The sequence below is a fragment of the Fonsecaea multimorphosa genome (assembly GCF_000836435.1).
Source record: "Fonsecaea multimorphosa CBS 102226 unplaced genomic scaffold supercont1.9, whole genome shotgun sequence".
In the NCBI taxonomy this organism is placed as follows: domain Eukaryota; kingdom Fungi; phylum Ascomycota; class Eurotiomycetes; order Chaetothyriales; family Herpotrichiellaceae; genus Fonsecaea; species Fonsecaea multimorphosa.
The window spans coordinates 839,560-851,926 of NW_015971643.1; the positions used below are offsets into that span (position 1 = coordinate 839,560).

The 12,367-nt window shown below is 54.2% G+C and overlaps 5 protein-coding genes across 5 annotated transcripts; 3 read left to right on the forward strand and 2 right to left on the reverse strand.

Moving 5' to 3' along the window:
• Window positions 1-1,611: 1,611 nt before the first annotated feature.
• On the reverse strand, window positions 1,612-2,478 carry Z520_05460 (uncharacterized protein; the record flags this gene model as incomplete). Its single annotated transcript, XM_016775963.1, has 1 exon — window positions 1,612-2,478. One exon carries the CDS (start codon window positions 2,476-2,478, stop codon window positions 1,612-1,614), a length of 867 nt encoding a protein of 288 aa, XP_016633122.1.
• Window positions 2,479-3,034: 556 nt separating this feature from the next.
• On the forward strand, window positions 3,035-5,561 carry Z520_05461 (uncharacterized protein; the record flags this gene model as incomplete). Its single annotated transcript, XM_016775964.1, has 2 exons — window positions 3,035-3,838; window positions 3,888-5,561. 2 exons carry the CDS (start codon window positions 3,035-3,037, stop codon window positions 5,559-5,561), a joined length of 2,478 nt encoding a protein of 825 aa, XP_016633123.1.
• Window positions 5,562-6,146: 585 nt separating this feature from the next.
• Z520_05462 (uncharacterized protein) lies at window positions 6,147-7,172 on the reverse strand (the record flags this gene model as incomplete). Its single annotated transcript, XM_016775965.1, has 1 exon — window positions 6,147-7,172. The coding sequence occupies one exon, from the start codon at window positions 7,170-7,172 to the stop codon at window positions 6,147-6,149; it is 1,026 nt and encodes a 341-aa protein (XP_016633124.1).
• Window positions 7,173-8,860: 1,688 nt separating this feature from the next.
• Z520_05463 (uncharacterized protein) lies at window positions 8,861-10,666 on the forward strand (the record flags this gene model as incomplete). Its single annotated transcript, XM_016775966.1, has 2 exons — window positions 8,861-9,599; window positions 9,756-10,666. 2 exons carry the CDS (start codon window positions 8,861-8,863, stop codon window positions 10,664-10,666), a joined length of 1,650 nt encoding a protein of 549 aa, XP_016633125.1.
• A 516-nt stretch (window positions 10,667-11,182) lies between these two features.
• On the forward strand, window positions 11,183-12,210 carry Z520_05464 (uncharacterized protein; the record flags this gene model as incomplete). Its single annotated transcript, XM_016775967.1, has 2 exons — window positions 11,183-11,234; window positions 11,315-12,210. 2 exons carry the CDS (start codon window positions 11,183-11,185, stop codon window positions 12,208-12,210), a joined length of 948 nt encoding a protein of 315 aa, XP_016633126.1.
• Window positions 12,211-12,367: the final 157 nt, after the last annotated feature.

The following is a 12,367-nucleotide window of genomic DNA, read 5'->3' on the forward strand; positions in this document are numbered from 1 at the left end:
ACCACGGCATGAGCGCTTTCCAATCAGCTCTGGAGTGTCCAGCATCCAAGCTGTGACTTACCACTTGAGAATCAATGGACGAAGCCCCAAGCAATGGGATTCGCTGATCCCCATGCAACTCGAATACCTTACATGAAGTGTGGCGATCAAGGGTCTGGTCATTGTGTTCCAAGCACTTGTCGATGCACGTTTATCTACCTTTTCCCTAAAGACATCAGCTGAATGTACACGTGGTAATACACATCTGGCTGCAATTCCCCCTCAAGTTTCCCAAAAAGAAATGGCCGGCGAAATGAGGCATCTTATGTTGATATTTTTCGCGACGGGTTACAAACCTTCTAACCGAACGAATTGTATCGACAAACCAGCCCATGCTGCATTCAATTGCGCAGAAAATGGTCGTGGATTCCAGCTCTTCTCAACCCTGCTACAGCCTGAGAGTGTGCGCACGAGGCCTTGTGGATGTGTGAGAGCCGGATGCTGCTCGTAACAATCACCCTAGTACCTCCAATGACACAAATCTTCCTGAAACATTCTGGTCTCGACAGGTGCGGCCCCATGTTTCCTGATCGATATAGGTTGAAAAATGACGATCAGTAGTGACAAAGCATTGTGGTGGCGAGCTGAACAGAGAGTCTGGAACAACGCAGGAGGGATAATGGACCCTTGGAGGGAGTGCGAGAGTAGTCGATGTGCGCTTTGGGTACTCCCTACTTAGGACTTCCGGAGGTCTTCCAGCCTTCTTCCAATCCGGACTTTGTGGAGGCGAGCTGAGTATTAGAACCTCATAGGAGGAAACACGGGGCTTGGTCTTCGCTTTGGGAACTTGCAGATCAAGCTTGTCCCAATTCAAGCCCCTCAGCCAGCCACTCGAGTTGTCCGGGGACAACATCGCTTTTCATCCTTGTCAATCCCTAATCTGTCCAGAATTCCATGACAGCTCCTTGTCTCTTGTCTGACTGCGAAGGACCCCTTATTTGTAGGTGAGCTCCCTTGGCACTCCAGACCCGACAAAAGTTGCCGAAGAGAGCATGTGCGCGCTGACGTGGAAAACGTGAGGGTGGCTTAAGATAAGGCTGTCACTTGCCGCAGGATCGGTGCGCGGGCTAAGGGTGATGTCGTGTAAAGAGTGTGGATGTCTAGCGACGCATGGTCCAGGTTCACAGAGGAATCGTGGTAGAGCATGTGATAATAGTAGCAGCTTCGTGGTAACCACCAACGCAGGCTGGCATATTGAGCCCTATGAAGAGCTTCTTAGGGAATACTTTCCACGACGAGGCTAGTGAGAGTTCGAACAGACCAGGCCATCATGATGATGAAGCGGCAGCAAGCTTTCGGGGCGTAGACGCTAACCATCCTCTGGTGCTAAAGGTACCTTCACGACCCTTCTAATCCGCCTTCGTCCCTTGTTATATACCCTCGACTTATGTGGGCGGTCACAAACTACGAACAAGTTGACACTGCTATCAAGCAGATGAGAAGGCCGTGGGGCACCAGCCATCGCTGTTGTTGCCACGCGCACTCTCGCTCTACCGTGAAAAGCGAGACTGAAACGGCCGCTGAGATGTTAACATCAGTCGCCCCGGAATTGAAAGATTTCCCTTTGGTCAATTAGGCTTCTAACTTAGCAATATAGGCCTCTTTGGCGGCCAAACTACCAGCAACCCCGATGATCATGAATTCCAGCAATTCGTCACCAGTGTTCTTGATCAAGGCACTCTCGCCTAGCCGGAGAGGAACGACACCCCCGATACCGATCACCGCCGCTGTCGCATCGTGAATCGTTCCCTCTGCACCTCTGGGCGCCACCGTCCCAGAACCCGCCAGCACATAGTACACCTCGCTCATGTCTACCTGCTGCTGGTTTGCGCCCACCACTGTCCCCGGCGGCAAGACCAGGTGATCGATGTAGGACCACGCTGTGTTGAAGACGCTGTGATTGAGCACGCGCCGGTACTGAGCTGTCCCCGATCCGCCATTGGAATTCTGCACTGGTTTCAGTAAAGCCCGATTCAGATGCATCGACATGAAAGTCGGACGGGGATCGAGCGGTACATCCACCCGCGGATCGCCGAGATCAAAGGCGTCGTAGGTCTTGGTCAGACCGACGTTAATGTTCATCCACTGGACCGGCTTTTCCGTGGCGTTGAAGATGCCGTGCGAGTGTCCAAGCCGGCAGGGTACGCCAACGGGTCCTTTCAAAAGCGCCGTCCTGCCATCAATGGTGAACTGCGCCTCGCCATCCAGGATGACGAACATTTCTTCGCAACGGTTGTGGAAGTGAGCTCCAATCCCGCTCTTGGGCTGGATGACCCCACGATGGAGAAAGATCAGGTTTGAGTCCAACGCGTCCGCACCCAGCAACCCAAAGTAATTCAGCGTCCCCGCACCATCATGGGCCGCAGCGCGACTTTCGTATTTCGAAGGATCTGTGTGAACAATGCGCTGGGCCAGCGAGACAGGATTCGCTTCCGACATGGCAGCAGGGTAGGCGCAATGTAGCGGTCATGTACCAGGCTTTTTGAATGGCTGTTCCTCGAAGGGAGATGTGCTATGTTGGAGAAAGCCACAGGTACGAGGTATATATCTCCATGTTGTCTATTAGCCTATTTTCCAACCGTGTATAGACCGGATATCGTCGACTTCAGAGGGTGAGTGCCCGAGGGGGTTTGAGAGGCGGCACGGCCTGGGTGAGTCGCACGTGAGCTCGGCGCAATTGTCCCACCTAGAACTCTTCGCGTAGTGGCACAATGCCATCCTGCTTCTCCCTCTGTTCCAATATTTTCCATGAAGATTCGCAGTCATGGTACTTCTCGTGCATTCTGCCCTGGTTTTCAAGGACGACTCGTGACTGTCGTCAATGTCCGAGAATGACGGCGTGCGGTTCGCCACTTCTGGAATCTTGTATGAACACGGTCCAGAAATGAAATGACCTCGCCTTCTGATGACCGGCCGCAATTTTGATTCTCTTCATGTCTCTTTCACTCTCGCTTTACGCTTTACGCAGTGATCTTTGTGCCGACGCGTGTGCGACATGCCTGATTACTTCTTTCATGTCGCGGTTGAATTGTTTCCAGATCCAACCCTCAAAGCGAAGCAAACTGACCGGCAGCAGCCTCTGAGCCTCTCAACCTTTTTCAGAGCCTTGAAGCCGTTTACCAGTTCTGGAGGAAGACGAGAGTCGCGAGATCACCTTTTTGACCGCAAGAAAGACCATCTCTCTACGAGCCCTGCTCGTCCATATCAATCAGCGCAGTCGGAACAGATCCCTCGTGACCTCTGCCACTCTGACCCCGAGGATCATCGTTTAGATACCATCGTCCTAGAAAGTACAGATATGTCGGCCCATTCGGGCGGGAATGAGGAGGGCCTGGTGGCAAAGGAAAACATCATCGGAAAAGGGATTGGTAGCGCGATATCGGGCCACCACATGAAAGGACGGTACGAACCCTTGGAGAGCCACGACAGCGCTGAAGGTTGGGGGATTGTTCACCTTTACAGAGATGCGGAAGAGACGGCTGGGCTATACAAAGACTCAGTCTACCGTTCAAGTGATTTCTGGAGCGATGGATTGCGCAATCCGCCGTCAGGAAAGCCACACCCTCCGCCCAAGGATGAAGACTGTACAACCCTGTGCATCCTGGCGGTTCCATCGTATATGACGCCTTCGGACTTTCTCTCCTGGGTGGGCGAGGATACACGGGGCGAAGTCAGCCATTTCAGAATGGTGCGCACCTCAAGGGCAAACCGCTACATGGTCCTCATGAAGTTTAGACATGGCAAAAAGGCAAGAGAGTGGCAGCACGAATGGAACGGCAAGGTTTTCAATAGCATGGAGGTGAGTGCCCCCAATCGGCTACTTTCGAGACATACTGACAATCCTGCAGCCGGAGACCTGCCACGTTGTGTTTCTCAAGTCAGTGGAACTGGTCCAGACTCCATCGTCCGTGGATCAAAGCACAGGGCCGAGCTCGCCCACAACAAGCTACCCTCGCATGTCGAATGATCCTTTTGTTCCAGCCTCTGCGACGACAAAACCACTCGCACCGCGAACCCCATCCCTGGTCGAACTGCCTACTTGTCCGGTCTGCCTTGAGCGCATGGACGAGACCACAGGCCTTTTGACCATACCTTGCCAACACGTTTTCCATTGTACGTGCTTAGAGAAATGGTCTGGCGGCGGATGTCCCGTCTGTCGGTATACTCATGACGACTTCTCCTCACGACTGGCTTCATCCAAATTCAAGAGCAAAACATCCACAGGAGAATATGAACCATACGATGGCCCGCTAGAGTGTGAGGTCTGCCACGTGGATACAAGCTTATGGCAATGTCTCATATGTGGGAAGATTGGTTGCGGCAGGTATGAAGGCAAACATGCATACGCCCATTTTGAAGAGAGTGGACATACATTCAGCATGGACCTGGAGAGTAAGCGAGTCTGGGACTACGCAGGCGACGGTTATGTGCATCGAATCATCCAAGACGCTGCGAAACCGGGCGAGAAATTGGTCGAACTACCGGGCAGACGACGTGAGCCGACCGCTCTCCAGGGAGAGGAGGACCTCGACGTTGCCAAAATGGACAATATCGCCTTGGAGTATACGCACCTGCTCACAAGCCAGCTAGAAAGTCAGCGGGTGTATTTTGAGGAAGTTGTCCAGAGAGCCGTGGACAAAGCCTCGGAGGCAACCAAGAAAGCAGAACGGGCGATGGAGGAGAGTCGCCTCGCCACAGAGAGACTCTCGACTCTAGAAAGCGAACATGATTTGGTCGCCAAAGGTCTCGTTCCAGAGCTGGAAAAGGAAAAAGCACGACTTGAAAAACGAAGCGCAAAGTTTGAAGAGATGGCCAGGACCATTAACCAAAAGTACCAAGAAGAGAAGGCACTGACAAAGTCTCTGATGCAGAGGATTGAGCATTACGAATCTTCCCAGGAGACACAAGTGGACAAGCTGAAGCAGACGATACAGAGACTCGAGGAAGAAAACGCCACCAAGGACCTATTAATGGAGGGCCTGAGGGACGAACATCGTGATGCTATGATGCAGATCTCCGCCCAGAGAAAGTTACAGGAGATGGTGGAGAAGGGCGAGCTGGAGCAAGAGGATCTAGAGGGCGCCGTCATTGAAGCTGGGCCTGCTCCGGCCCCGAAGAGGACATTGCGCGGAGGGAGAGGCAGGAGAGGCCTCAACAATCAGAGCCGCAATCCTGAAGCAATGAAAAATCCTTCGCAGCAGCAGCAGCAGCGAGTAATTTCGGGCGGCCCAACACCGTCTGCTTCCAAAAGCATACCCGAAGAAGCCCAATCTATCTACGAGGACATCTTCGGCGAGAGCTCACGGAGCCAGGACTGGGACGAGGAGAAAGCGAAGAAGATCCTCGACGAGTGTAGGGCCAAGCTGCTTGGGGAAGGTCTACTCGTCCCGTCGGCGCCGCACGTCGAGACCGAAGGCAGTAGTGATATCGAGCTTGACGGCGAAGAAGAGGGTGGTGGCGAAGCGAAGGCAAAAGCAACCGCCGCGAGGAAGAGGAAGGGGAAGAAGAAAGCGAAAAAGTGAGAGCAAAGATCTCTAGAGGCTACCCTGCCCAGGCTGGACTGTCGTGCACCGACGGTATGCATTTTTTTTATCCAGGATACAGAATATTCTGGTGGTGTCTCCGAACTGGATACCCTAGGTACCTACCTAGGTACCTTTGCGGCCGCTGAGCGTCAACATCATCTTGGTTAATCACTTGCTTAGGGAAGAGATTCCTTGCGCTGATCTCAAGAAAGGGAGGATTTGGACTCGAATCAATGATTTGATACCCTCTCCTGCCACCGCCGCCAGTCTTCCTCTTCATCTTCTTCATGGACAAATATATGTACACGGAATGAAGCCGTAGAAAAGACATTCGAGCCCGTCTCCTGTGATCTTTCCCCTCTCCGCGCGCTTCAACCTCGAGGGACTTTGATCCCATTATCAAGTAGTGGTGATATTAATAATAATAATAATTGTACAGGGTATGAACTGCAATTTGCTTTTGGGTAGATTTGGACATACATGAACGTGAGACGAGGGGGTTAGCAGGTTAAGACCGACATTTTTCAGTCGATGGATACTTATGGGATATGTCCCGGTTGTCGACCAAGGCGGGCCTTCCGATCATTCCAGCTTCTGCACCCCGAAGAAGTAGTTCCCGAACTCCTCACTTCCCCTTACGAACCGCCACCCCAAACCGGGGACATACACAACTCCCCTGGTGACGAACTCTCCCCACCGTCCTCCCGCATTGCCGGACTCGAAATAGTCCCGAAGCTCGCCCGGGTTGATGTATTTGGAGAAGTCGTGCGTGCCCCTGGGGACCACGCCGATCAGGGGTGCTTCGGCGATGAGTTTTGTAGTCAGGTAGGCGATAGGGGAGCGGCTGATGGTCGATCCCACGAGCCAGCCGCCGGGTCTTAGGTGCGTGGTTGCGGTGGAGAGGAAGGATGAGGGCGTGTCGATATGTTCGAGGACTTCGAAGACGGTTAGTATGTCGTATTTGGAGCCGTGAGTGGGAGAGAGGGGGAGGTCTTCGATCGCGCAGTTGAGATACGAGAGCTTGCCCGGGGAGGAGAGGAGAGGGTCACAGCGTTGGTGCTCTCGGGCGACCTGGATGACGCTCTCGGTGGGATCGATGGCTGTAACGTGAGATGTTGTGGGGAGCCGGGCCGCGGAAGAGGCGAAGATGCCTCCGCCGCAGCCGACGTCTAGGTATGAATAATGTCTCTTCTCTTTCTCGTTGTCGTTCTCGACGTCGGATTCGGAGGTGTAGGTGTCGAAGGTGTCGGGAGAAGGCCTTTCCAAGCACGAGCGGATGAAGTCGTGGCGGAGAGGGTTCATCAGATGGAGCAGGCGAGAGGGGCCGTGAGGATCCCACCACGAGGAAGCGAGGCGGGAGAAATGTGTGACTTCGGAGGCGGAGACGGAGGAGGGTGATCCTGTTCTCGTGTCTGCTGCGGTGGTGGATGAGTGATACCGGCGGCAACGTTGTGAGATTGTATTATGCCACGTCCTTGCTCTTTGCCGTGTCCTACACTCCCGTAGACATAGTCTTGCTGTCCGAGGTGACCTCCGCAGCACATTGATAGAGTATTGCTCAGCGATATTCGTCGCATGGCGGAGGGGTCGCACAGCGGGCGCAGCCATTTTCTTCCCGCAAAGAAGGTGTTTTATGGTGACGGAGATCCGCAGTCACGACACTGAGGGTGTTGCAAAGCGGGTGTCGACGCTACCGAAGCTCGACATCGTCTATGAGTGTAGGCATTGTATAGACTAGAGTGGTGCAGACGGTGTCTGCAGTGGTGGTCGGACTCGAAAACCCATTTCAATGGCCTCGGTCAAGTTTCTCGATGTTCGATGCGGGAAAACACTTGTGGAGCCGGGTGGGTGACGGGCGCCAATCAGAGCAATAGGGCCCAGGTACCTACAGTAATATATATATGGCCTGTGAGCAACGAGCTCTTTCTCTCACCACTTCGACCCAGACTGGGAAGCCAACTCGGAAGAGCTCTTTTTGACAGAGTAAGAACATCCTGCCATCTGAAAGCTGTCGCACGCCAGGTGCAGGTCGCCTCTACTGGAGCATCTCAGCTGGCTTTCCATCCACCACCCTGAACATTCCTCAGTCGGTCGGTTGACGACAGAGGGCGCCCCTACGATACTTGGATCTTCTGCTCATACAGGCTCTGACTGTCGAAGAGATCTCTGCTACCAAGTGACAGCACGGAGAAGTAGGTGTTCGGAATGCCGTATTCTGCATGGATCCTCTCCTTGACTCGGTGATGAGGTATTAAGAAAGTAGGTAAAGATCAGGTCAATCTCTGATATTCCACGAACGCTGCCACAAAGACTCACGTGGACTGAATCCCTTACTAGAGGCAGGGAAGTTCCTAATAGTATATATATATATATACGACGTTGCAGGAGGATTTGACACATACCTCGAGATTCAAGATCTTGAATTTCTTCTGTATCCGACGTCGCTCTTACATAAGTCATCTGGGCTCGAGGACGAGCTTGAATCGTCAGAGGCGTCGCGAAACTCGAGGCCTTGCCTCTACCCATCTCATCGGCGAGAAAGCCATCTCTAAGGTCATGCTGAAGATGTAGGAAGCCGTCTTACTCGGTGACCTACCCTGGCGTTAATTGGGCGTTCCTATATCGTCAGTTCACACCGGGCTTCTATCGAGCGTACACCTGAGATAAATGACCTATTGAAGTAAAGAAAATGTCGCCCGTCACTTTCATTGTCAGTTCACGGTTTTGATTGATGAAACACTATATCATGGTCAAATTGGATGGTCCGAGCCTTGTACCAACATAATATGTGCTAGAGCCGCCTCACTTTGGCCAACCCCTCATACAGGAGGTCGGTAGACCGCAATTAACCGGACGGGTTCGGCATTTTGGCTGATGCCGAATCTCCAACTGCACGGCGCGCCCATATAAAAGGTGACTGCCGGAGTGGGCCGGCAACCTCTCCTCTCTTCCTGAACAAGGTATCTCGGCTGCCGTATTATGGCTGAGATAACCGCGCAGACGACCCGCCAGATCAGGCGAAGAGCTAACCTGGTCTGTGTGCGATGCCACCAGAAGAAGGTAAATTCGCCGCCGAGCTATTCAATGTCAGCACGATCCATGTCTGACCACGGGTGACCGGGCATCAGATCAAGTGCGACCTCAGCTCGCTCACGACCGACCGCCAATGCAGCAATTGCCGGGCAACCAATTCCAGTTGCACGTAAGTGGGAAGGCATGTTTGGTCGCTCTCCAGAGCACATGGCTCAGAACGATGCAGTGCTCGACAATCCAGACGCCGTGGTGCTCCCCATCGTATGAGCACCAGCTCCACCGGCCTTCCACCTTCGAATCTCGAAAGCACTGTTTCGGGCACCCCGTTGAATCGAGACAGCTATACCCCGACCAACCCACCCGACACTGTGACCAGAGACAATGACACAGGACAGATCAGAGCAGGACAGCCTTTCACGAGCACGACAGGTGATGATGTTGGTGAGCGGTACGGTACAGGGCATATTGGCTCTAGGCCGACTACATTGCCCGAAGGACACCAAGGGCACCGGGAACGGGCCTATCTGGGACAGTCTGGGTTCATGGCCATGTTCGACCATCCATCCCGAGAAGAACCTGATCAGGGCATCAGCCCGTTGATGACACCGAGCCATCCAATGCCTGAATTGCCTCTAATTCTGCGACAGAGTTATGCCGAGACGTTTGTGGAATTCTGCTACCCGTGGTGTCCCGTCATACACCGGGAGGACCTTCTTGACGACCGCTCCCCCTTTGCACGGTCCCAGCTGCTGCAACAAGCCATAGGACTCTTAGGCACGACAATCAATCCCCCAAGACTTTCCCACCAAGCCCGTCGTGTACACTACGAGAGGTTCAAAGTTCTGTTTCATGGCAGCATGGAGCGAAACCCGTTGGTGAGAATCGTCTCAATCATCCTCATCTATTGGTGGAGCGCTGGCCCCCCTAGTGTGGTCAGTATGGATAGCCAATACTGGTGGACATCCATTGCGATCCGGCTCGCCCAGGAGATTGGTCTCCATCGTGAGGCAACTCCCGGACAGACGATGAGACTCGGCGAGACAACAACCTTGAGACGTTGCATTTGGTGGACATTATTTGTGAGTTCTTGATTTTCCCCTGTCCTGGCAATGCTGATTCCCTTGTGGGCGAGAGAACGCTTGACGTCGGTGTGTCAAGGACGCCCGTGCATCATCCACCCCGAGGACACCAACGTCAAACTTCCGAGCCTGGATGAGTTTCCCCGTGACCGACGGGACCAGGCCGAGATCTTCATCTCCTGGGTCCAGGTCTGCGAGATCATCGGGGACTTGTCCAAGCACCTGCGCAATCGAAGCGATGCAACCGGATCTACTTTTGAGCTCGCACAGAGGCTTATCAAATGGGCCAATGCACTGCCACAGCGCTTGTGGTTGCCATTCAGCACCGCGACGACCTCCCACTTCGACCGCCATGTCCACCAGCTCCACCTGCCGTATCTGTCCGCCATCACCCTCCTCTACATGAGTGCCTCGACGCAGCCGCTGCCCAAGGCATACGGCGCGGCCGTCCTTTCAGCTTCGTGCGTCGCGCGCATCTTCGAAGACCTCTTGGCTCGGGGATCGGTTGCATTCCTTCCCGGCGTGGCGGGCTGGTACATCAGCATCGCCATCCTTGCCCTCCTGCATGCGCGCCGGATCGAATCCTTGAAGGCCGCCGCCAACGCGCAAATCGACATTCTCTTCCTTGCGCTGAGGGAGATGTCCCATCTCTGGCACTCGTCACGGATGTTCTTGTTGGGCTTTGAGAAGCTGCTCAGCGGCCTCAACCCTGACACGTCATCTGCCTCGCCCCAGGTGGCGGGCGGCGGCAATCCACCTCAGGCGCTCGACTTGAACGAGTTGGATATCGCGGATGGCATCGATTACCACGACTTCTTCCCCAGCGCCACACCCGAGACGACCCAGCTATTCTCGGTTCTCTTTACCCATCACCCACCCTCGATCTTCGTCGAGGCCGAATGGACCAACGACCTCAGCCTGCAACTCCAAACCATGTTTGGTCATCCGTACGACGAGCTGGATCTCGGACTTGCTGTGAATGACATTTGATTCTCCCAATGGTCATCTAATCTTCTCGTCAAAGGTCACTGGGTACCTTGATAATTGGGACAAAGCAGTATGGGCTGGGAAGTGGACCTGCACGAGGATTTGAGGGCGTATTGAACAACTAATTTCCAGCGTCTGCTTTCTCATAACGTAGACCCTCGGAGTCCTTTTTAGGCTTGCAGGCTCGAACTACCCTTTTCTTGATAAATCAAACAGGGCGTCAACTCTGGAGGTTCAAACGTGCGACTTCTTGCGAAACGTCCATCTGTGCCCGGTTCAAGCGGTCGGCTGCGGTATCAAGAAAGTGGCCCGCATCTCCACCTTTGAATTACCGAGTTGCGGGGAGGGAAACCCAAGGGGCATTAGCTATAACCGATATTATACCTCATCGCGAGGGAGAATATCCTTTCCCTTAGCCAAAATACTCGAACTCTCACAAATTCGAGCCTTCCTCTAAAAGCAAAGTGAGACGAAATCTTTTCGTCCTACGAATCGTGAGAAAGATCCTCCCCCAAAAGCATGGCTGTGGATCTCAAGGGCAAAGGAGCCATAGTCACAGGAGGCGGCTCCGGTGAGAATAAATACACTACCCTACCGTACCCATGGTATCCGAGTATCATCCAGCTGACCCTTGTTCCAAAACGAGAACAGGCATCTGTCTATCCTTTGTCCAGCACTTGTACCGCGCGGGCTGTAATGTCCTGATCTGTGATCTCGCCCTGCATCGCGAGGCGGTGGCGTGGCTTGATACGATCCAACCAAAAAGCAGCACTGATACTAATGGCCCTACTACTGCTAGTAGTAGTACTACTGTCGACAAACCGCCAGGACCACCACGGATATCCTTCCTCAAGACGGACGTCTCGGACTGGAAACAGCTAGAGGCCGCCTTCGAATGCTACACCCGCGAGTTCGGGGCCCCAGTGCCGGACATCCTGTGCCCCGGTGCAGGCGTGTACGAGCCGTCGTGGAACAACTTCTGGAACGACCGTGACGACAGTTCGTACTCGCTCCTGCGGATCAACCTGGAGCATCCGCTGAAGATGTCGCGCATCGCGATCCGGAAATGGGTCCAGCACGGCGCGCCGGGCATCATCGTGCACGTGTCCAGCACGGGCGCGCAGAAACCCAGCATGCTGACACCCCTCTACGGCGCGGCAAAACAGGGCATTAGCAACTTCACGCGCGGCATGGCGCGGTTGCAGGATATGGAGAATATTCGCGTCGTCGCGGTCGCTCCTGGGCCGACCATGTCGCCGCTCATGTACGACCACCCGGAGGCGATGCGGTTCGTGGACCCGGACAGGGATAAGCTGGCGATGCCGGACGAGATCGCGCGCGGCATGATGGCTGTGGCGTTTGATCGCGGACGGTTCCGGCCTGGGACGGTGCTGGAGGTCACGCACCCGGATCGCTGGAGGGAGGTCAGCCTGTTGAATGACCCCGGTCCCGGGCCACATGCGTTTACGAGTAGGAAGGAGGAGGGCATGGCGGATGTGTACGCCGCGCTGGATGCTGATAGGAAGAGTGGCCCCGCGTCCGTCTAGAGCTAAGGAGGGTTCACATGAGATGTAGATGGCGATGGCGATATCGGCTGAAATTTCAATGGCGTGGGGAAACACCTACCAGACTTTCCAAGTCGTGAAACAGAGAACAAGGACGAGAGATTGTCCTCACTGCCCAGCGCATGCGTGATCTCCAGTA